Below are 25031 nucleotides of genomic sequence, written 5' to 3' on the forward strand. Positions count from 1 at the left end.
CCCGAGTACTGCAACAAAGTGTAGCCCCCGCTCACCACAAGTAGAGAAAGCCTGAGTGCATCAACAATGACCCAATAGGATTTATCTAACATCTTTTAAAAAAAATTATTTATTTATTTACTTATTGGCCGCATTGGGTCTTCGTTGCTGCATGCGGGCTTTCTCTAGTTGCGGTGAGCGGGGGCTACTCTTTGTTGCGGTGCATGGGTTTCTCATTGTGGTGGCTTCTTTTGTTGAGAAACACAGGCTCTAGGCATGCAGGCTTCAGTAGTTGTGGTACATAGGCTCAACAGTTGTGGCTAGTGGGCTTTAGAGCACAGGCTCAGTATTCGTAGCACATGGGCTTAGTTGTTCCACGGCATGTGGGATCTTCCTAGGTGAGGGATCGAACCTGTGTCCCCTGCGTTGGCAGGCGGGTTCTCATCCACTGCGCCACCAGGGAAGACCCCTTATCTAACATCTTAACAGGGATGGGAAGGGGCGGAAAGGCACTTCTAGAAGAAAAATGATTTCTTAGAAGCAGGGGAGAAAGAGCACTTAGGAAAAACAAATTACTTGTTGGAAAGATAAATGGGCCATTAGGAGTAGAGGTAGGAGATAGGATAGTTTTGTGATGTTTGCTTGAGAAGATTAGAGGTGCTCCTGGGGAGACAATTTATGACAATTGAGTCCTTTTGGGAGGCTCTGCTTTTAGGCAGATGGAGGATTCTAGGAATTCAAATGCCATCCACTCAAAATCATTTTTATACCACAATGCCTTATTCTGGACCTCTCTGACTTTTGTACTTCAACCCTGTGTTTCCTGAGAGTTTAGGTAAACAAAAAACATTCTTGAAATCACAAAATTCAGTGCTATTATCCTAGAGCTGAGCACTGTGTGCCTCTGCCAGCAGGTCTTACCTAGAAGTGGGACTGGCTAAACTACTTTTGCAGCCACGTGAGGACTCTATCTTACTCAACAAAGATTTCTAGAGTGCCTACTCCATGCCAAGCACTGTTCTATATACTTAAGACTCAAGTGATGTTTGATGGAGAACTTTGCCTGAGATTCTCCATCAAACCCATGGATAACTACACCTGAATCGATGTTTCCTCTTTCTCCCCTCTTAGAAAGGGCATCCCTTCTTGCTACTTTCCTTGTGCTCTGGATCCCAACTCCTACCTTGATTATCTTTCTCTCTCTAGGATTCTTCCCATTAGCACCAAAAACATGCCTCATGATCTTTCCATTGCTAAAACGACAATAACAACAAAAACTTTCCTCTACACCCTTCCCCAAGTCCCTTCAAGCTCTTTCTCCCCACCCCTTTCAAATGGAACTTCATGAGGGCATTTTCTGCACTTGCAGTCTCTATCTGCACACCCCCGCCTCCTGGTCCCCACAGTTCTTCCATTCACTACAGCCTGGCTCAGCTTCCCCTGCTGTACTGGGGCTGCTCTCTCAAGATCATCTATGAACTCCTGCTAATCCCATGGACATTTTGCAGCCTCTCTCAACCACATCTCATATAATTGACACCTCCTTCTCCTTGACACATTCTCTTCTTTTTGTTTCTCTAATACCAAACTCTCACTTGTGGTTTTCTTAACTAATTTTTCTGAAGCTCCTTCTGCTTCCTCTTCCTTGTACCCTTCTTACCTAAATGCTGGTGTTCCTGAGAACTCCATTCTAGGACACCTTCTCTACCCTCTTCCTTCTTTTATATTCTCCCTGGACTATCTATCCACTCCCATGGGTTCAATTACATATTTGGTGTGCATCTGTTCATATATGGTATCTCCAACTTGAAGTCCTCTCAGGCATTCAGACTCAAGAGTTCCAAACTGAACTGCTCATTTTCTGATGCTTCCTAGCTCTGTTAATGGCATGGCCATCATTGAATTATCCAAGCCAGAAATCTGAAGTCATTTTTAAAAATTTATTTATTTATTTATTTATTGGCTGCATTGGGTCTTTGTTGCTGCATATGGGCTTTTTCTAGTTGCGGCGAGCGGGGGCTACTCTTCATTGTGGTGTGTGGGCTCCTCATTGTGGTGGCTGCCATTGGTGTGCGGGCTTCAGTAGTTGCGGCACACAGGCTCAATAGTTGTGGCTCATGGGCTCTAGAGCACAGGCTCAATAGTTGTGGCACACGGGCTTAGTTGCTCTATGGCATGTGGTATCTTCTTGAGGCAGGGATCGAACCTGTGTCCCCTGCATTGACAGGTGGATTCTTAACCACTGTGCGACCTAGGAAGTCCCTAAAATAAATTTATTTATTTATTTATTGGCTGAGTTGGGTCTTTGTTGCTGCACACGGACTTTCTCTAGCTGCAGCAAGCAGGGGGCTACTCTTCATTGTGGTGCTCAGGCTTCTCGTTGCAGTGACTTCTCGTTGTGGAGCACGGGCTCTAGGCAGTCTTCAGTAATTGTGGTGCACGGGCTTAGTTGCTCTGTGGCATGTGGGATCTTGCTGGCCCAGGGATCAAACCCATGTCCCCTGCATTGGCAGGCGGATTCTTAACCGTTGCACCACCAGGGAAGTCCCCTGAAGTCTTCTTGACTTCTTCCTGAACCTAAACTGCATGTAACCATCAAATATAGTGGATTCTACTTTTGAGTTGATCCTCTTCTCTCTTTTGATCTTTATCACCACCATTCTTTTTTTTTTTAATTTTTAAAAATTTTTTGGCCATGCTGCACAGCATCTGGGATCCTAGTTCCCCAACCAGGGATCGAACCCTCACCCCCTGCAGTCTTAACCACTGGACCACCAGGGAAGTCCTGTGTCATCATTCTATTCTATATCATCATCATCTCTTGCTGAGATTACTGAAATAGTCTCCTAACCAATTTTGTTGCCTCCAGACTTGCTTCCCACCAACCCACACTTTACCCTCAGCCAAGGTGATCCACACAAAAATGTAATTCTGATTATGGCACTCTCTTGTTTGAAACTTTCTTTTTTTTTTTTAAATTTACTTGGTTGTACTGGGTCTTAGTTGCACCAGGTGGAATCCTTAGTTGCGGCATGTGGGCTCCTTAGTTGTAGCTCCAGGGCTTCTTAGTTATGGCATTCGGGCTCCTTAGTTGTGGCATGCGAACTCTCAGTTGTGGCATGCATGTGAGATCTAGTTCCCTCACCAGGGATCAAAATCAGGCCCCCTGCATTGGGAACTCAGAGTCTTATTTACTGTGCCACTTGGGAAGTCCCTCTTTCTTGAAACTTTCAATGACTTCCCATTTTTGATGAGATTAAAGGCCACACTCTCCGTATCGTATTTCTAAGACTTGGCCTTTGCTAACCTTCTTAGTCTTTTGCCACCCCATGCCTACAACACTTAGTAGTATTCAACATATACTTACTGTTTTAAAAATAAATAGTATTTTTTTTCTTTCCAAATACAAAAGAGAAAAATTGTCTTACTTACTGCAGCATCCTCAGAGGCCAGAACATTGCCAGGAACATAGTAGGTATACAATAAATATTTCTTAAATGAAGGAAAGAACATATGTATCAGTTCTAGTGACTGCAGAATGAGGATGAGCAAGAAAAAAATGGAACATTTTTAATCCAATAAGCATCTATTGGAGTTGCACATTTACAAGACTCATACTCTAAAATTTGCCAAGTTAAAAAACCAACTATAATGACCTCAGAAGCATTTTTTTTTGGGGGGGGGGAAGCACACTTAACCAACTTCTTTTAAACTGATCATTTATTATGAATAGAAACAGTTAAATTTTTATAAGAAATAAAATACAAATTTATAGTATCCTAACCTCTTATTTTCCTGATTTTAAATTATGACTAAAATTAATGCATATATTTGAACAAGTAATCAAGAAATGCAGTGTTCCATACTTAATCATTATATAACTAAAACAGATGAAGATAAGATACTTAAAAATCAGGACATCTATTCCAAAGACAGATTTTTTTAAGCTTTAAAGACATATTTAAAATTCCACAAAGAGGAATTAATGTTTGAAAATCTAAGAAGTGAAAAAAATACTTTAAGAAGTTGATGAAAATAGTACCTTTAGATAATAATATATATTAAAGATAATCTCCAGATTGCTAATCTATATTGTTTAGGAATGAGAAACACTATTCCAATGGAAAAAAAAAAACCCTCACCTTAAGGAAAATAAATTATTTAAGCACTCTATTCAATTAAAACACATGAGATATACTCTCAGTTCATTGTATTAATGAATTAAAAAAGTAAAATAATAAATAGTTGCCTCCTATATAAATAAGAATGATTTACCAAGTAAGAGATAATTTCACTTATATTTATTCTCTCCAAAGGATATAAATTTATGCCTCTTCCTCGCTGGTATGAAAAATCTCTTAAGACAAAACTATCTCCTTTGAGATGACTGGTTAATCATTTGAGGATAACAAAACATTACATCCCTACTTTGCACCAACATCAAAATCCACTGCATGTAAAGATTTGAATGTTTGAAAAACAAAATCATAAAATTATTATGTTTGTGAATATATTTGTGAGTATTTATAAAATCTTGAGAAGACTTTCAAATCATATCAAAGGTGGAAAGCACAAGGCAAAGACTGACAGACTATGATACATGAAAACATAAAAATAAGCATTATACTTAAATGATGTTTTAATATATTCACATTTAATAAATCAAAATATGAAGAAAAGCAGTAAGACAATAATCACTCTCACGCAAAATGGGCAAAGGATGGGGATAAACAAAAAGAAACAATGGCCAATAAATACATTTTAAAGTATTTAACCTCTTTTCTAATCAAAGAAATGAGAATTAAAATGAGATGCCATTTTTCCTTACCCAATTAACAGAAAAAAATGTAAATGCAACAAGGCAATATGTGTATATAAAACTTTGTTCAATTTCAAGATACCAATTTTTCCTTTTAGTATTATCTTAAGAGTTTCTAGAATTATCCAAAAGCATAGATATGCAAGAAGATATAGTTATAAGGATACTCCTCACAGCTTTGTTTATAATATTATAAAACTGGAAATAATAGGGGTTAACTTATGGCATATTTAACACGCAATATTATATAGCCATTAAAATAACACTAGAACATTAATAACATTGAAAAATGCTTATAATACATTATCAAGTTTAAAAAGCAGCTTACTAATTATCTATAATATAATGCTATTTTTTTCAAGAAATTACAATTTACTTTCATTTAACATGTTTTCTGTAATGAACTTGCATTTCTTTTCTAGTAAAAACTATTCTATAAAGCCCCCTAAATTACATTATCTATCTCCTTCTGTTGCAATTCTATATTCCCAAAGAAAACTCCTGATTACCAACCTCTTTTTCCCAGGTATTTCCATAACAGAAAAGGGGATGGCCTGAACTGGAGAAGTGAAAATTCTGTAAATTGCTAAGTGCTACCACCCACTGTAGATTTCTGGTGATACAGAAGGCCTAGGAAGAAAATTAGAAGCCATTAAAGGATGGAAACAAAGTGGCTGAAAGGGAAGATAAGAATGCTAGGAATAAAGTATGAAAGTCAAGGACCTGTAAAAGAAGTTAAGGTATGGGCCAATATATCTGCAAACCCTTTGTGAAAACGTCAGTCTTGAATGATGACAAGCAGTAAGAAGGTAATAATCACTGCAGGGAAATATGGGCAAAGGATGTGGATAAAAAAGATCTACAAAACAATCGACATTTAAAAAAAAAAGGTTAGCCTCTTTTCTAACTAAAAAATGCAAATTAAAGTGAACTTGTTAAAAAAGAGCTTATTTTGAAATGCAGTATCCCAGACTGCGTACAGCTTTCTATTGTCTGATTTAGTCCTCAAAGTTCATCCTACCCCAAATTCTCTCCTATATTGGTTCATCACAGTGCCTCCTTCTGAGTTAAAACAGCTTGGGTAAGACCAGATTTAAATGCCCATGTTACTATCAATGAATATACCCATGAACACAGATTATTTTGAATAGCTCCCATGAGCAAAATACTTAGCCAACATCTTAAATATGATTTTAGGTCCATTTTGATTGGGGGAAGAAATATTTAAAAGGTTCAAGGCCTGGGGAGATACTCTGGACAACCAGACGTAGCCTGAAGGCACTGGAAGCCAAAAAGGCATACCAAAAGGAGGCAAGATCTAATGCCAGTGCGGACTGAGATATGAGGGCAAATTTATAATTCTGTATTCTGAAAATAAATAGTTTAAGTACATAATAGTGACTTGAGCATAATAGTAACTAGAGGGGTAGGGGGGAGGGAGAGGGAGAGGGAAGGATAGGAGAGAGAAAGAGAGGAAGAGGGGAGGAGGAGAGAGGGAAAGAGTGTGTGTGTGTATGTGAGGGAGGTTGGCTCTGTGGACAAGGGAGGAAACGCTAGGGCAAAAGGTGAAGAAGAACCAAATATCATAGTTCAAACACTTTCTTTCACGAATTCCTAAAAATATAGACTTAGAGAAGACTTCTGTTAGACACTAATGAAACATGATGGGCTTCTTTCCTCATCCATGAACAGGCCATTTCCAAAAGAGTAGTGAGACCACAGGGATTTCATTTAAAAAAGACTTCTTTCTGTGATCTACCAACAACTTTCACATACGGATTGCTTGAATGAAAACTGAGGCTGCTTTTAGAATCAAGAATTTTAAAGCATCTACGATTGTACTGCATGTGAAGGGAACAATTTTGACAGAAGAGAATACAAATTAAAAAAAAAGACAACACATAGATGATAAAACATAGAATGCTGGTACACATTTATTCTTTTACTGCTAAACATTAAATGCCAGCAACTGTAATATCTTCAAGTTAAAGCCTAAGAATGAATTACAGCTCAGTTGAAAGATGTATAGAAAAAAATACCTGTGTACCATTACTATGTGAACAATCAATAAATACCACAGGACAAACTGATGACTAAGAGCCACATATCCATGAAGCGCATGTTTACAATTTACCATTAGAACAGATAATGACTTATTAAGAGCGATTATCAAAAGGTCAAGTTTAACTGCATGTCTTTTCAAACTGAGATGCTGAAAAGAATATATACATTCTTTACAGATTTTAAGTGATTAAAAACAACCCTCAAAAATGTAAACAATGCAGAGAAGAAACACTGAAAATAAAGTTTTACGGTTGAACAAGTGACCGCACTTTCTTCAAATCCTCAAAATAATTCATTTTTCTAATTGCTCTACAGAAACCAAAATGGACTATTTTCATAAAGATGATAATATACCAGGGACACAAAGACCTTATTATTTTTTTGTGTTAACATATATTTACAGTAAATACTCAATAATACTTTTTACAGCTCACTTAAATAGAAACATGCTTTTCTAAGCCACAAATAACGCTAATCATCCATTCAACCCCATTTATTAAGTATTTTTGATGTCTCATGCACTGTGCCAGGGATGCAAAGATGAATATGACATGGTCCTTGCTTTAGAAGTGCCCACAATCAAGCTGAAGAGACAACACATAACATTTCCTTTCTTACAAAATGAGGCCATTTCTGTAAAAACGGGACTGATCTGCTCAATATCCTAATAGATACCCTAATATTCAAATCCTGACCCAAGGGAGTCAAAGATCAAGGTGTTTAAAAGCCATAAGAAAATGACGTGCTTGGGGTTTTTTTTTTTTTTTTCCACTCAGAAAAAGAAGTTTCGGGGACAATTTCATCTATTAAATTTTTTTTTCAGTTTAAAAAAAAAACTGACCTGCACGTATACAGCACTTCCATTAGTAAACTGCTCAATTCATGTAATCAAATTAATTATGTAAGTATTTCATGGTATTTCCCATTACTCTGCTAATATACTTTAATCCTGAAAGACTGTCTGCCTAATAATAGAACAAATGCCCTTTTCCTAGGATAAACCAATAATCTGTACAGTTTAAAGTAGTGGTAATAACTGATGACCTTGAGTCATTAAAAAATGTTAAAATTGGGCTTCCTAGGTGGCGCAGTGGTTAAGAATCTGCCTGCCAATGCAGAGGTCACGGGTTCGATCCCAGCTCCAGGAAGAACCCACATGCCACGGAGCAACTAAGCCCGTGTGCCAAAAAAAAAAAAAAAAAAGTTAAAATTATATTCAATGTGTAATTTCTGTTTACGAAGGCAGGCAGATTTTTAATACAATCTAAAGTTTCCTTAAAAATGATTAAAAAGTTTTTAGTGCATAAAAAGAAACTCAGTAATCTGAAAGAGGTGAACCCATGAATACCTCAATTAGTGAAAAAGTTGATAATACATAACTATTCATGTTCTTGAGTATATGAGAGAAGCACATATTTTTCATCAAGGAAACAGCATACTCATATACTTCTAATACCAACAGCTTCACACTGGCCTATCGATTTTCCAGATCTTCCTGGGCTGCATCTCCAGTCCAAAAGATCTCAAACTAGGCAAGGCTCTTTCGGGCTCAAGAGTCAGTTCCCAGGTTCTGGCAAATCCACATTTGTACTCACATGTAGCCATTCTCACTCTACTATCAAGTCTTTCGTGGACCCACAGAGGTAGCTTAGGGGAAAGACGGAAAGCAAGGACTTAATTACCCAACACAGAGAAACATGAGAGCCACTGGTGAAGACAGAGTATAGTTCAGGACTTAAGGTAACTGCTTTTTGAAGACAGGGACCTAGGAGCTAGGCCCCAGATAGTCCCAGCAGCACAAGAAAAAATATCTACCCCGGAAGGATTTCAAGCTTTGAAGCTCTGTAGAGAACAGTAACGAGGACTGCAGAAGGTCCTGTGATCTGTCTTGTTATCTGCCACAAGACCCACCTGGCTCAGTTCTGAGGTTCACCCCTAACTGCCTCAGTTCACATGCTGCAAGTGGGAGATACTTCCTGCAGTTCACTCTGAATGTCAAGGCTAGTGCTGCTTTTATGAGAACATGGGGGCATATTATCAAAGAGGCAACTCTTGTGAGGCAAAACATGTCTCACCCTATTACAGACCCTACTTCCTATTTGTTCATTTATTTGGCATTATTTGACAAAGATTTTCCCTTTTGTACCAGCAGATTCTTTTATAGAATTTTATGAATTTAATTAATCAGACTTCAGTTTTCAGAGTACAAAATAATACACATTTAATTTTAAAATACTTTTCAAACACGACAAGGGACAAGAAATATAGATCAAGAAAATGCTCACCTTTCCACTTGGCCAAAGTCTGGTCTCCTTCAAATCTGGATTAATGATGCTGTGTTCAAGAAGTTTTTCCCAATTAATCCTATCCAATTCTGCTTTCCTTTACATTATTTCAACATATGTAGCCACACAAAAATGGTTTAATATGAATTTGCACTTGTTTAGAAATTGTTCCATAAGTATCTCAAGTTTGTAGGTTCATTCTTTAAAACTAGAATGTAATCAGGGACTATACCTTTCATTTCTTTTGTTTATCCCCCAACCCAGAGTTTGGATACTCTGGATAAAGAACTTAAAGTTGTTGACTAAAATGTAATTTTAAGGAAACACTATATTTCACACCAAGAAAGGTTTTCAATATTGTATATTGTAACTCAGAGATTCTATCAAATGAGTGCAAATATTACCGTGCTGTAACCATCCAGAGTCCTAGGGTCACATTGGCAGCCAAAAGTACACTGCCACCAAGCAAGATGAAAAATCCTATCAGATCTCTGACATCATTGTCTCCAATCACTGAGGTAAGAGTAGCATCTAGGAAAGAGTTTAAAATCCACTGTCCGTCCAAAGCAAAGCAGGGCACTGCATTAACAATAGCCAGAGCTCCCGAGAGGGAAATCAGATACCTGGTTAAAATCAGTTAAGGAGCCTACTGCAAGGTCTGCCTGCAAAGCACATTTCTGGGAGTCAGAAGCAGGTGTTTTACCAGGACTGGATTTGAGATTACAGGTGACTTCCCTCCTTTCTTTAAATCTCTGCCCACCATTATAGCCATTGTTTCTTAGATTTCTACTATCTAAAACAAATGATTTATATCATTTCAAAGTTCAAAAACCTTGACTAGAAAAATAAAGGCCAACCACTTGTAAACTAAGGCAATCTGTAATGAACTCCTCGGAAGACTCTTTCTAATCCTTTAATGATGCATCAAGAGAAAGGAATATGGAAGAAATAAGAAATAAGGGAAAATTACTTTTTGATCCTTACAAAGTGTAACATATTAGATACATAAAGATTTTGGGCCCTTGAACTCTATTTTACTATCACCTGTAAGGTCATAGTGTAAATATCTCTGAGACAAAGCTGCAGTCTACAAGGTACAATTTTGACTGTACACACTTTTTTTGTAACTCATTTGTTAACTAATTTGTTCTGTTTTTCGTTTCATGTTTTTGCAAATCATTAAGGAAAGAAATTAAAAAGATGTAAAGGTGACAAAAATAAAGAACCTTTCCAAACTGTTCAGTTTATTCAAATTCTATATAATAACCAATTTTAAAAATTTCTTTATATGCAAACATAATATGCTAAAGAACACATAAGATTTTGTCCTCTGAATGTTATTTTACTAGTGGAAATCAGTTTGATCTCCCTTACGCATTCCTCCATTTGGTCAGAGCCAAGAGGCTCAGAAAGGGTGGAATTCATCACCTCATTAGCAGCTGAAGCATTCCTCCTTTATAAACGTACTAAAAGGTTTTAGACCTCTAAATTCAACTCTCAATTTGTATTCTAGGTTCCTTCCCTTCCACGTCTTAATCTTTTTCTCTTCCCAATCAATCTCTCTCCTCTGACTTCTTCCTTCCTAGGTACAATCTGATCTTTTTCAACTTTAGTCTCTTTGTTTTGGTATTAGCAGTTAATTGAAACTTGTAAGGTCTGTTCATGCTCTCTAGTCAAGGTAAAACTGATCAAGTTCCAAGTAGCACACTTTAAAAACATCTTTCACACCAGAAAGGATACTTGACAAATGTTTCCACAACCACGGGCAGATCTATGCTTAGAAAGTTGAAACGTGGGATAAAACTGGTGATGCTCACTAAAAAAGAAAAATAAGAAATAATGAATATTGTTTATACAGATAAGCAACAGCATTATGAATTTTACCATATGGCTAAAAATTGGACTAGCCTATTAAACTGACTGAGAAAGCCCTTCCCAAACAAGTGCAGGCAGGCTCTTATGGCCCACATATAAAAGCAACTGACAATTCTAGAAAATCTAATAAAAATAGTGGAATACAGAAATTCATGTCTCAGTGTGTACTTATATTTTGAGGTGAGAGGAAGATAAAACAGATTATATACCAACTATGACTACCAAATACAGAGCTTGACTTTAAAAATACACTAGAATTTATATCAAAAGAATCCTTATCTTTTCAAAGAGGTATAACCTTAAAATCACATTCACCCCAGCTATCAATATTATGCCATTTAATCTCTTTCTGGTCTTAAGTGTTTTCTTCATTGCTAGAACAAGGATTAAGACTATGGGATTTTTAAGGTCTCCTCCACTTTGTGGATTCCATGTTCAAAACATTGAGAAACTCTCTTATAATTAAATAGAACCCATAGCACACATTTCTGAATTACCCTGAAAAGGGACATTTCTACATTTGTTGAGGATGTATGTAATATTTGCACTCTAGAGTGTCTTAGTGTCAAATTAATAAATAAGAATGACCCAAGTTGTATCTTAGGATATGACTATGGAGCAATGAGAGAGCCCTTTAAGGAGTAACCTAGGACTTCCTAGGTGGTGCAGTGGGTAAGAATCCACCTGCCAATGCAGGGGACACGGGTTTGATCCCTGCCCCAGGAAGATACCACATGCTGCGGAGCAACTAAGCCCGTGCGCCACAACTATTGAGTCTGTGCTCTAGAGCCTGTGAGCCACAACTATTGAGCCCATGTGCTGCAACTACTGAAGCCCACTCGCCGAGAGCCCGTGCTCTGCAACAAGAGGCCACGGCAATGAGAAGCCCGCACACCACAAGGAAGAGTAGCCCCCACTCGCTGCAACTAGAGAAAGCCCGTGTGCAGCAACAAAGACCTAACACAGCCAATGAAATAAATAAATTAACTAATTAAAAAAAAAAAGAGTAACCTAAAACCCATGTCCATAAATTGATGAATAAATACAGAAAATGTAATATATCCATACAATGGAATATTATTTGGCTATAAAAAGGAATGATGTACTGACACATACTACAACATGGATAAACCTTGGAAACATTATGCTAAGTGAAAGAAGCCAGTCACAAAATATTCCATTTATATGAAATGTGCAGAAACAGGTAAGTTTACAGAAACAGAATGTAGACTAGTGGTTGCCAACGGCGGGGGGTGGGTGGGTGTTGAGAAGTAGAATGACTGCCTAATGGGTATAGGCTTTCTTTTGGGGGTGATGAAAATATTCTGGAACTAGATTGTGGTGATGGTTCCACAACTCTGAATATATTAAAAACTACTGAATTGTACACTTTAAAAGGGTGAATTGTATGATACGTGAATTATATTTCAATAAAACTGTTATAAAAAAAGGAACATAAAAAAATCTCGTAGAACAAAATAAGTTAGAGTGTATGATCTTCAGCCATATGGAAAAGCTATATATTTAATCCAATCATGTTGCCGCTGTTAAAACAATTACGCTGGCCCAGTTTTGAAATTACATTCATATAAAATTCATGTCATGCACAAATTACTTTATTGTCATTAACTCTATGATTCCTGGCATTCTCTGGCACATGCTGCTTTTGCTACTGTTTTGGGAGCTTGGATAAATTTAATAAACACTCAGAGAATATCTGAGAGATCATCCATGTGACTTGGACATAAACGACAGTGAAAGAAAAATGTGTCATTCTCCATAGGCAGACATGGGGTACAGCTCCATCTTGCTTTATAAATTCAGATTATTTTCCTTCTGCTTAAATTTCATTTAACGCTTAAAAACAAGTTAACAGGGCTTCCTAGGTGGCGCAGTGGTTAAGAATCCGCCTGACAATGCAGAGGTCACGGGTTCGATCCCAGCTCCAGGAAGATCCCACATGCCGCGGAGCAACTAAGCCCGTGTGCCAAAAAAAAAAAAAAAAAAAACAAGTTAACAAGGGACTTCCCTGGTGGCGCAGTGGTTAAGACTCTGAGCTCCCAATGCAGGGGGTTCGGGGTTCGATCCCTGGTCAGGGAACTAGATTCCACATGCATGCTGCAACTAAGGAGCTGGCGAGCTGCAACTAAGGAGCCCACCTGCCACAACTAAGACCCAGTACAACCAAATAAATAAATTAAAAAAAAAAAGTTAACAAGACTTTGAAAGTGATCGAATATAATAAATAAAATTAATGCAAGATGTGTACTGAGTTTCTACCACTGAGAATATATGCCATTGTAGTGATGTTCTGAGGGTCTACCACAATAATACCCACCTGTGTAGTGAAGATGCAGTGGATGTCCTACATACAACATATCAATTTGAGGTGGGTGTTTCACTTTTATTAAGCGAGTATGAGTTTCCAAAGAAGGTATTATACAGAAACTTGAACTTGAGCTTTTTTTACAATCTTTATTGGTTCTACAAACTTGGGTGGCTTCCACTGCTTTCCGGGCAGGTAGACATGTATGCTAAGGATAGAACATTAATTAGTCAATACTAAAAATGATTTGTTAACAAGAAAAACACCAAGTTATATTCTTTCAATATCTTTCATGTCACCTAGCATATTAGGAATGAAGTTCATATAAAGGAAAGGCCATTTATGTGTATCTACTATAAATTAAATTCAATTATTCCACTTTGACCAAATAAGATATTACCATTATAAAGTTTTTAAAGATTCTCAGATGAAATATGACATGTGAAATGTAGAGATTTTAATAAAATGATACAAAGCAAAAGGGTGATGTTTTCAAAGATTCCATTTTAGTTCTATAAGCTTATTTTGTAATAAGTACATCAGGCAAGCAAAACTGCTTCAGGGACAACTTACCAAACGCTTATTAAAATTATTTCTATAGGAAAAGCACACATCTGTAAGGCTGTGATTGTTACAGCATTCAGTTGAGCCGTCTAGCCGTTTGTACGCTAAAGAGAAATAGTTTATTAAAATCTGTTATTAAAGAAAAAGAATCCATTACATAGAAGTACATTTGTAATAAGAATTTTGCTTTCAAGACAAAAAGAATGAAGTAAAATGCATATGAACTCAGAAACAACTGTATAATTAACAGTTCAGCTTGTCAGCTACTTGCTGCAGAGTTTGATTTTACATTACAAAAAGAGATACATCCAATTTGAAATCAAGCAGCAGAAATTACCCTAGGTTAGTTGTCTTCATATAAACTTACCCACTCATAAAGCTGGAGTTCCAGGGTCTCAGGAGGTTTTACAATAACTTCAGCTGGTCAAGCACAAATATTTAATGAGCCACTATTAGATGCCCTAATGCTGCTGATCCAATATTACTGATGAACTCCTGTGCTGTGGTGTTAGCAGAGTGAGCTAGAGACTTTCATCCCTAAGGACAGCCCTATTATATCAAGTATCTATCCCACCTCCAGGCTTATCTTCAGGCTTTCCCCACAGAACCAGGGCAGCCCAATTTGACCCCACAGATATGCATATATTCGCGTGCATACTAGTAACCCAGTTACCATTTTTGAAAGGCAACAGAAATAGAGCAACGATTCCCATTATTCATTTATTTTTTCAAGTTCTTTGGTATACTGTTTCACCTGTATCTAGGGTAGAATAAGGAAGCTAAATCACTGGTACAGCTGAGACAAATTTTTTCTTCCATGTACAGTATTTATTTTGGAAGGTTTCCTGCATTTAGCACATCAAACTTGTAAAGCAAAACTGATGTGTGGGGACTTCCCTGGTGGTCCAATGGTTAAGACTCCACGCTTCCACTGCAGGGAGCATGGGTTCGAATCTTGGTTGGGGAACTAAGATCCCACATGCCACAGGGTGGGGCCAAAAACAGAAAAAAAAGAAAAAAAAAAAGAAAAAAAGTTGATGTGTGGCAAGGGCCAATTAAACTTAGAATCTTATACACATACTACCATACTCAGATGTGCTAAAGAAGAGAGAGTACAGTTATTCCCGATTTCCAATACTACAAAAAGCTTTCTTATTAACAAGAGTGTCTTTAGGAGTACTAACATGAAAATGGTTGTCAATATGCAATCTGACTTTATAAGGATTTTATATTTCAGGCAAAGGTTTTTGTTTGTTTTTAAATCTTTTTTTTGTTTTTGTTTTTATTCTAGATCATTTGGTTAGACTGGATCTCCTTAAACATACACTGTTGCAAACGTGAAGAACAAAACAGACATGAAGTAAACTAACAGATACATCAATTTCTCCTCTGCAGTGGCTGGCTATGTGGGTAGTTTTGCTTTGTTTTCTTACTATAACTGAATGGGTATTTAAATTCTGAGTGATGAGTAATATTTAAAATATGAAAGCAAATTGTGAACATCTAATGGCACAAACTCATGCCAATAATCACTCATCAGCCTTAATGGTAAACTATAAGGTAAAAACATGTTTAGGATTAAAAAAAAAATCAATCCAGGCAAAAGCCCTCAGTATTTTCTTTGATCAGTTGCCAAGTTGCACTAATTTTTACCTTCTCATTATTTTTCTCTTTATCTATATCCACTAAAGGGTAGACTCCAATTGTTTCTCACTTGACCCATTTGAAGAGAGTCCTAATGCATCTAGTTTACCACCTAGCTCTCATATGTAAACTTGTCCTACATATTGAATGCTTCAGATCAACCTTCCAGTGTAGAACTCTGGGAATGTAGCTCTTCTAATCCAAATTTCCAAAGACTTTGCACTGCTCCCAAATAAAGTCTAAATTTCATATCCTAAAACGTAAAGACTTCTATTTTTTTTTAAATCACCTTAGCTCATACTCTTCTCTTGCTGAACCAAATTATTAGCAGTTCCCTGACCACCTTCCAGTGTGTGGTGCCGAGGTTCATTTATATTGGCCTCCTGAAATTAAACTCACTGTTGAGGCCCAGCTCAAGAGTTGCTGCTATGAAACCTGTCCTCATCTTTTCAGTCAAGACTGACCACCATCAACTCTCACAACTCCCAATGTTTTTTGTTATTACTTATATTTAACCTTGTACTGTAATGTGTGAGGTCTTTGAGGGAAAGGTTTCTCAGTATCTTATATAAGATGGATAACTCAATATGCATTGAATACATAAATGATGTTCTATGCTGCTTGCCTTTGTAACAGTAATGATTTTTAAAAATTTACATCTGATGCTTGATACTTATCTTTTCTTGGAGGAATGTATGCAATACGGAATTGAAAGTCAAGAATTTGATATCGCTGTTGATATAGCATATCTGATAATACAACAGCTTAAAGGGGCCAAGCAGGTATCAAATAAATGAAGTGGATAGTGTGTGGAAAAAATAGGAAATGGTGGGGGCTGTGATGAATTAGAGAATACATACCTTGTTCTAAAGTAGGGTTAGCAGCCAGGCCACTCAACTTGGGGCCAAGAGTCAAGAGATCATCCATTTTAGTCCAAGAGAAAGAAATCTGGACCCTCATGTGAAACTTTTTTTTTTTTTTGGCCATGCTGGGCGGCATGTGGGATCTCAGTTTTACCACCAGGGATCGAACCTGTGTCCCCTGCAGTGGAAGCTCAGAGTCTTAACCACTGGACTGCCAGGGAAGTACTGAAACCTCTTAAATATTAAATATTTGCAACCAATTAAGAATTTTAAAAATATTGTGCAAGCCAAACCACACACATCTGTCAAGGCTGGATTTGGCCTCTAGGTTACCACCAATTTTTGACCTCTGGGTTATGCCTCTTTCCTATGGTGATTAATCCAATCAAAACATAAACTGATGGCTGTGGATGCCCTGACAAAATGAAGTACCTCCTGACATAAAGAATTTTCCATTGTTATCATGTGGGAAGTAAACTTGATATTTCTGTTTATCAATTTTAAAAAAAGTTGTACGTTTAAAAATATATTTTATTTTAGAATATTTTCTACTGGATCACATTAAAGGACAAGTCAATTTCTGTGACTCAATTCTTAGCCTATAAGAGGAGTATGCCACAGGTAATTTTCACATTACTATACCTCTATCAACATGACAGACCACTCCAATTCTATTTTGTGAAGCACATTCAAGACTGCAATGGGAGGTCCCAGAGGCATTCATGGGTTCAATTTAACTCTAGTAGATTAGAATTATCCCTTAAATCTCCCCAGACTGGGAAACAATTAGGGAAATTAAGACCAGATCAGTTTCATAATTCCACTACAGGGAGAACCTGCGTATTCTGAACATACCCTAAGGTTGGCCCTAAGATACTTGTAGAAATAGTCTAGTCTTCAAAGGATGGTCTAGACCAGAGGTAATTTTAGAGGAAGGCTGGAAGAAAGAGACTTTTTCAATCTATAGTTCACAGTCCTCACTACTTTCTACATCACTAAAATAAACTGAACAATTTTCTTATCCTAGCTTAATAAATATATAAATGTAACTAGAGTTCCAATATAGGCAGACAAACCTATTTATTTCTAGTGCTACAGCAGAATTTATACCAGTACCACCTAGTACCAAGTAGTTAAAAAAATTATAAACATAGTCTCTCTCTCTTCAATTGACGAGAGCAAAGAAACCTTGGATCATACCTTGATGTTCACAATTGGAGAACAGATACTTTTTTCCAAACACTAAAGAAGATCTGAGCATAAAAACAATCTGGGTACTCAAACTATGTGGAAAAGATTTCCAGAGTTTTCCTTTTATTATCTTAAACTAGGTCAGGACCAGTCTTCTCTCACTTCAGTTAAAGATGCATAAGACAGGACAATACTCCCTTTGCCAGGCAGTTACAGGTATTTACCCTCATCTCCTTTGAACAGGAATATAGGCTATACAAAGGAGATGCCTGTGTCTGGGCTCATAGCTTCATTTTAGGGAGCAGTTGCCTTTAGTATTCAATCTCACCCTTTTCAAAATGCAGTTCAAATACTGGACTTAGTAGTCTTTCTTATTCAAGACAATGCTTCCAAGAAAGAAAAAAAGGAATTTAACTTTAGGCATATATGAAGAGTGTCCCCTCAAACTAAAGAAAGAGGATGCAAGCTACTTGTTAGAAAACAGTCCCAAAAAAGAACCAAACTAGTTCCTGTCTGTAACTTTTAGTTCCACTCAAATCACTAAGTGGCATATGGACACACAGCAATCCTAAATTAAGCAGAGGCTTGAACATGAACGGGGAAAAGTTTGTTCTGTTCCGACACAGAATGAAACCAGAGATCTATTCCACATACGAAGGACTCTAAACCTCACCCAGCGTCCTTTTTGGGGCTTCCTGGAAAGGCCATTCGATCTTCAAGGAGTGTATGGGACAAGCTCCTCAGGCTTGCCCCACGCACCAAGGGCAGAGGTGGAATTAAACCAGCCTTAGGGGACTTCCCTGGTGGCACAGTAGTTAAGACTCTGAGCTCCCAATGCAGGGGGCCTGGGTTTGATTCTCGATCAGGGAATTAGATCCCATGTGCATGCCACAACTAAGAGTTCACACGCCACAACTAAGGAGCCTGCCTACCACAACTAAGACCTGGCGCAACCAAATAAACAAAACAATAAAATCCCAGCCTTGGCTCTGTTGGTGCAACTCATAGTTTAGCAGGTTAACGTGTAAAAATCAAAAAGGACTGACAGAAGAAAAAAGTAGGTCCCAACAATTTCATAACATGAAGAGACACTTCATATAGATTAACCACATTTTTCTAATTTGCCAGAAATCTACTTGTTCATATTTTAAGGAAAACATCTAGTTTGCTTAAATAATACCTTAATTAATTAATATCTTAGGGAATATCTTTAAAAATTTAATAATACACCTTGGAGAGTCAGGGTATGAAATGAGGCCAGAAATGACTGGCTTGGACAGCTTATAAGCACTTTCAGGGTCAGATCTTTCCAAGGTGGCTTTATTGTTTTGAAGTGGTGTAAATTCTTAGAATTTTAAGTATGTATACTGAATTCTACTCTAAATTGAATATGAATCACTTTTGAATTATGGGCTACCTTGTATTACTATATTTGGCTATATCTTTGCCCTCTATTCATAATGTAGTATAACAAAGATCCCTAAACACATGTAAAACATTATCAATCCATAGCTTTCTTAAATGTCCATAGTCCTAGTGGTCAAGCCTGGAATTAAAATTAATCTAGTATAGGGACTTCCCTGGTGGCACAGTGGTTAAGAATCTGCCTGCCAATGCAGGGGACACAGGTTTGATCCTTGATCTGGGACGATTCCACATGCCACGGAGCAACTAAGCCCGTGTGCCACAACTACTGAGCCCACATGCTGCAACTACTGAAGTCTGTGCGCCTAGAGCCCATGCTCTGCAACAAGAGAAGCCACCGCACTGAGAAGCCCATGCACCTCAATGAAGAGTAGCTCCTGCTCGCCGCAACTAGAGACAGCCCCTGTGCAGCAACAAAGACCCAATGCAGCCAAATACATAAATAAATAAATTTATTTAAAAAATTAATCTAGTATATATTTTAAATTATATTTATAGTCATTAAGATTCCTACATACTGGCTAAGTATATGCACTCCTTTTAAAAATGATTAAATGGAGGTAAAGGTTTATCAGATACAGTCATCATGTAAAATCAACAAGTATTCTAATATAGTCACTCCTAAGGAGATGAAGTATATATTGAAGAATTATTATTTTGGGATTGATTTTTTTATTAGTGTGGGAAGAGTAATATCTGCTTCGGGATTTAAAACAAATACCTCCAAAATACAGCATATAACCTATAATGGTGAAATACTCAAAAAATTAATAAGGAAAGAGTTTCAGAGTATTTCAAGAAAAACTTCACTTCCATTCTGTCTGCTGGGAAAAAGACAAAACCTTAAACATCTGAAATGCAGATATCCTAAATAAAACAATCCTACTGGAGAGAACTTTATTTGATTATGATGTCATTTTGGCTTTTGTAATTCAATACAGATTATACCAAATCTAGAGAAACTTGAGGAAAACGATAAAGGACTTATGAAGTATGCGATAATAGATTATTTCTCTTACAGGAGAACACACTGTGGATTACACACCCAACTGAAAAGATGGAATACATGGGAAAACATGAGATGCAATATGAAGCACTGAGTGCTACCTATGAGGTATTTTTGCCCCAGCCAAAAATGGATCCTGAATCTAATTAAGCCTCTAGACCTAACTACCATCTATAGGCAATTTGGTGGATACCTGAACATGTTAATGATAAATTTGACTGTTGGGAGCCGTCTGGACAAGCCAATGCTGTGACAAGGTCACCAGGCTCCAAGGAGGACCGCAAGGTGAGAACTCCTTGGAAGGGCATTTCGGAGCAGGAGGATAGCAAGGCTACGGCTCTGCAAGGACAGGCCCCAGACTATCTCCACCCATTTTACATTCTGTTCTTTGTTTCTTTGTAATACTATGCTTACCACCCACTTCCCCTCCCTGTTTCTATGTCCCCAGGAAAGAACCAGGGTTTGACACATTCTCTGACACATTCTGCCCCACCAGGTCCCCTCCCACCACTCCTTGGTGGAAAAGGCGGGCACCTCAGGCTACTAAATGCTGGAGAAAAGGGAGGGGTGGCTCTTTTTGTAATGCTCATGATTGCAGCAGGCATAAGTATAGACGTAGACATTAGGCATAGGTATGGGTGCTAAGGGCTATAGTTTGCTTAGATATAAGGTTAAGAAGTTATTTACATATGTTTACCTCAGAGTCACAAGGTTTGCAAGCCAAACCTGATGAAAGAAAGAAACTGGTAGATGCTGAGGGAAGATATGCTCTGCCATAAAAGATTTTTTCTGAGATATGTTTACTATATAAACACACAAAGCTCTGACAATAAGGAGAGATCCTGCATAGCTGACACAGGCCTCCCCGTCTCTTCCTTGCGCCAACGCCACTCATCCCTTGGGTACTCCTGGACCCGCCGGAGCTGGACTTCGGCATTTGACAAAACAAATGACTCAGTTTCTTTAACAAATGATATCAAAAAAAAAAAAGTCAGGGGGAATTGTTACAACTTTAAAAAGACTTAAAAGACATACCATCCAACTAAAACCAACTATTAATAAAAAAAACCAGGGAACAGTGAATACCAACTAGATATTAGGAATTATTGCTAATTTTGTTGGGTGTGATAACAGTACTGTGGTCATGTTTAAAAGGTCATTATCTATTACAGATATGCTGAAGTTTCTGGATGAAGTGACAGGATACCTGGGATGTGCTTTAAAATACTTCCCTCAAGAGTGGACAGGCTGGATGAAAAAACTGGCAAAATGTTGATAATTGCTGAAGCTAGGAGAAGGATGCATGAAGTTTCATTTGTACTACTCTCTCTCTCTTTTTTTATTTGGCCATGATGCGTGACTTGTGGAATCTTAGTTCCCCAACCAGGGATTGAACCCGTGACCTCGGGCAGTGAAAGCACGGAGTCTTAACCACTGGACTGCCAGGGAATTCCCTATATCTCTTGACATTTATGTATGTTTGAGAAATTTTTACAATAAAAAAAGTTCTTAAAAATTGGTTATACATGTAAGATTACATTTGAAAAAAATTTTTAAATCAGTTCTTACTACTTTATCACTGTTGCACACAGTACTTTAATAAAGTAATTCTTGATCATATTTCTTAACCCTAGTAAATGTGGACAAGTATCCAGACATTTCTTGACTTAAAGATGTAGTCTGTGAGCGTACTTTGTGCTTTCGAACACTTTCAATACTTTGGGTCCCCATGATTTTGTAATAAGAGTTGGGAGACTGATTTTTCAGAGCTGGAAGAGCTAAAAATAAATTTGGCAGCCTCTGAGAATAAACTTGCTTCACACCAACACCTACTAAACAGAACAACAGATACGACTTCAGGGGGTATTTTCAGACACCAAGGTGACTTCCTCTAGATGACTGGCACACAAAAAAACCCTACCCCAAATAGCTTTGGACATGCCTCCATCCATACAGCACAAGGGTATTTAATTACTGGAATTTAGTTAATTGGTTATGTTTGAACTTGAATGCTGACTTACAAGTGTTTTTTAAATGCTGAAAGAAATTAGATACTAGAGTTCTAAAAATCAAATATGAAATTAGTTACAAGTTCAACAATATATAATAAACAAAACATACATATTAGTATCTAACATACCAAGAAAAATGTTTACTAGTTTAGACCTATTATTACTTCAGTGAAGATTTGTTTTAAAGTTAGGACAAAATAAATACAGACATGATCGAAGAATTAGCAAATGGCAAGTACTGCTGCTTGAAGCATTATATTATACTAAGGAAATATACACACCTCTAACTGGGAAGCTTAACTGCTGTAAAGTTGATGCACTTATACAGTAACCAATTTGAGGCTCATAGGCGATGGTATCTAGACATTCATTCCAGTCTTGTACGTTAGTAACAGGACAATCTTGTAGATGGGTGACAAGGTCTCCCACAAAAAGGCCTCTAGGTCCAATGGCAGGTGAATCCTAGGGAAGAGGGCAGAATCAAATCAGATAATGTGTGAAGACAAACTATGATAATCTGAGAAAATAACAGTTAAAGACACTGACTTAATTAAGCAGAATATTTTGAATAACGTAGAAAATAATTCAGCTTTGAATCCAAGATGTATAGTCCTAGAAAATTAACAAAATAAAACCCAACAATTATAGTCACTTAAGATTTTGAATTTTTCACAAATGAAAACCAAACCCCACTTGCCAACAGTTAAGAGTAAAATGATACAGTTTTTCCCAAACTGCTAATTAAAATTTTTTGTGAAAGTAGTCATCAGAATGCCTTCATTTTCCTACATCGTCAATGGATAAAATTATAAGACTTATCTAAACACAGTCCCAAATATGCAAACAATACCGTTAGCACAATGAATACATGAGTATGTGAGGCAGTTGCTCACAAAGGTAATTTTCCTCGTCCCAAAGTGTGAAGAGAAGACTTGATAGTACTATGATACCATCATAGTAGTCTAAGGGAGTGAAATACAGAGTTGAAGACATTAAACTCCCACGAAATGTTCTGGCTGCCTAGCCTAGGTTCCATCTTTGTTACTGCTTAGGAGTAAGATATTTGACTCAAAAGCAGAGTTATAAAAATAAACAGTAAAAGTAAATGATGCACTTAACAAACTACAGGTAGAAAATCTTGATACTATCCTTATAACTCAGAACAGAAACGATATTCAGTATTTTAAAAGAGCCAATGTGTTTCACAAAACTATTTCTTTGATTTGAAGGGATCTGAAAGGATTACAGTAATTTCTTCAGGAGAAACTGAGCATTCTCTATATAAGAAGAATTTGAATAAAAGTTCCTGACGTAAAATGCTAAGTGTTAACATCACAAAATCTGGTGAAAGAATACCCCAAGTAATCTATTATTTACCTCAGCAACTTCAGTGATAAGCACCCCGACTCCAGTGTAGTAAAATGGCAAGAGAATTACAGGGAGGAGAACAAGAGCTAAAATACCCAGGAGTGCAAGGACGAAATTATGCCAGATACCTGAAAAGAAGGAAAAAAAGGAATAAGCTCAACCAGGGGCAGGGATGATATCATTCCAGGTAGTTGTACTTCATAACACCTATGCATTCTGATAAATTAGCAAAGTAACCAGAAGAAGCTGTGAGGCAGATAGATTTATTAGTACAGAAGACAGGTGTTCAGTTAGAGGCTTCTTCCATTTCAGATACTGAAATCTAAAATGAGCATGTTAATACAACACTAGGAAGACCACATGCTAATATGATTTAACACTATTAGAATCTATATTCTATTACATATACCTCTATTATATATGTAAAGGTGTGTGTGTATAATGAATAGAATATCTTCTACCTCCTATACCATCTTCTCAGAAAACACATACATATTAATTTAAACATACTTGTGATCTTTGAAAGGTACTTCAGAGCTATCAAAAGTTATGATGAAGTAAAAAAACATTCTTGATGAAGTGGGGTATGTATCTTACATCAAGACTATAATTATCTCTGCCATCTCTGTAGAGATGGTTAGGTAAACTCAGTGGTGTGCTGGAGCCTGCTCTTACCAGCTTGCCACAGCTGACTGGGCCGCTTTAACCAACTCCTCCTTCAGGAACTTCAAGTTGGCACCTTGAAATTGGCCATGGTGGGAGTATTTATATCACAGAAACCAGCAAATGATACATATAGGAGTTCTCTACCCTCTCCTCCAGGGCTAGATGTTAAACATTCACTACCATATCACTAGATAACACCCCCCTTCTGTACTGGTCCTTCCCCTCTAGTGCAGTTTTTCTCATGGGGCAGGGTGAAAGCACTACCAGCTCTCTGAGCAGTGTGATTCTTAGTTGTGCAGGTCTTGTCCCATACAATACAGGATATATAGCATTCCTGACTCTATCCTCTGAACGTCATTAGTGTTCTCCAGTCACTGAGACAACCAAACAATGCACCTCACCCCACACATTCCAAATATTCCCAGGAGGGTGATAGCACCAGTGGTTGAGAACTAGTGTTCCTTAATGATAGAAACGTAATGTAAAGACATCTCCTAAACTCTCATGAGGCTGAGTATGGCCATATGATTGTGTTTCGGTGAAAGGATGCAACTGGAAGTGATGGGGATTGTCTTACTGGCTGGAGTGTAGCTATGATGGAGCTAAATCTGAGTCCATGACATAGAAGCTGCATGTTGGGAATACTAGAGCTAAGACAGAAAGAGCCTGAACCCCCCAAATCATGGAATTATCATATCAGCACTGAACTACTTAACATCTGCAATGTTTTATGAGTGTTTAAGTCACTGTTATTTTTAGCTATTACAAGCAGCCAGATATCTAGCTAACACATGTTCCATGTACCATATCCATACTGTAAGATGTTCCTCTAGTCCAAGACATATTGGGTAAACAATCTTTTCTGTTCTACACACAGAAAGGTCTTTTAAAAACACAAATGGCATCGAGCTATTTATCAGAATCCATATTTTGCTCTTTCTTTT

At 37.4% G+C, this 25031-nt stretch overlaps 1 protein-coding gene across 2 annotated transcripts in view; it reads right to left on the bottom strand.

Moving 5' to 3' along the window:
- Positions 1-4123: 4123 nt before the first annotated feature.
- MBTPS2 (membrane bound transcription factor peptidase, site 2) overlaps positions 4124-25031 on the bottom strand; it is a 42968-nt gene continuing 22060 nt past the window's right edge. Inside the window, exons 6-12 of one of the 2 annotated variants that reach the window (XM_057717919.1) lie at positions 23431-23549; positions 22335-22515; positions 13922-14016; positions 13361-13556; positions 10888-10963; positions 9552-9770; positions 4124-9196 (exon numbers count right to left, since the gene is read on the bottom strand). In XM_057717919.1, coding sequence (XP_057573902.1) covers positions 9061-9196; positions 9552-9770; positions 10888-10963; positions 13361-13556; positions 13922-14016; positions 22335-22515; positions 23431-23549 — 1022 coding nt within the window. In that variant the 3' untranslated portion in view covers positions 4124-9060. Of the gene's footprint in view, positions 9197-9458; positions 9771-10887; positions 10964-13360; positions 13557-13921; positions 14017-22334; positions 22516-23430; positions 23550-25031 lie in introns of those variants that run through there. The other variant, XM_057717920.1, reaches the window with a different exon arrangement.

This window comes from Hippopotamus amphibius, chromosome X (assembly GCF_030028045.1).
Source record: "Hippopotamus amphibius kiboko isolate mHipAmp2 chromosome X, mHipAmp2.hap2, whole genome shotgun sequence".
Classification (NCBI taxonomy): domain Eukaryota; kingdom Metazoa; phylum Chordata; class Mammalia; order Artiodactyla; family Hippopotamidae; genus Hippopotamus; species Hippopotamus amphibius.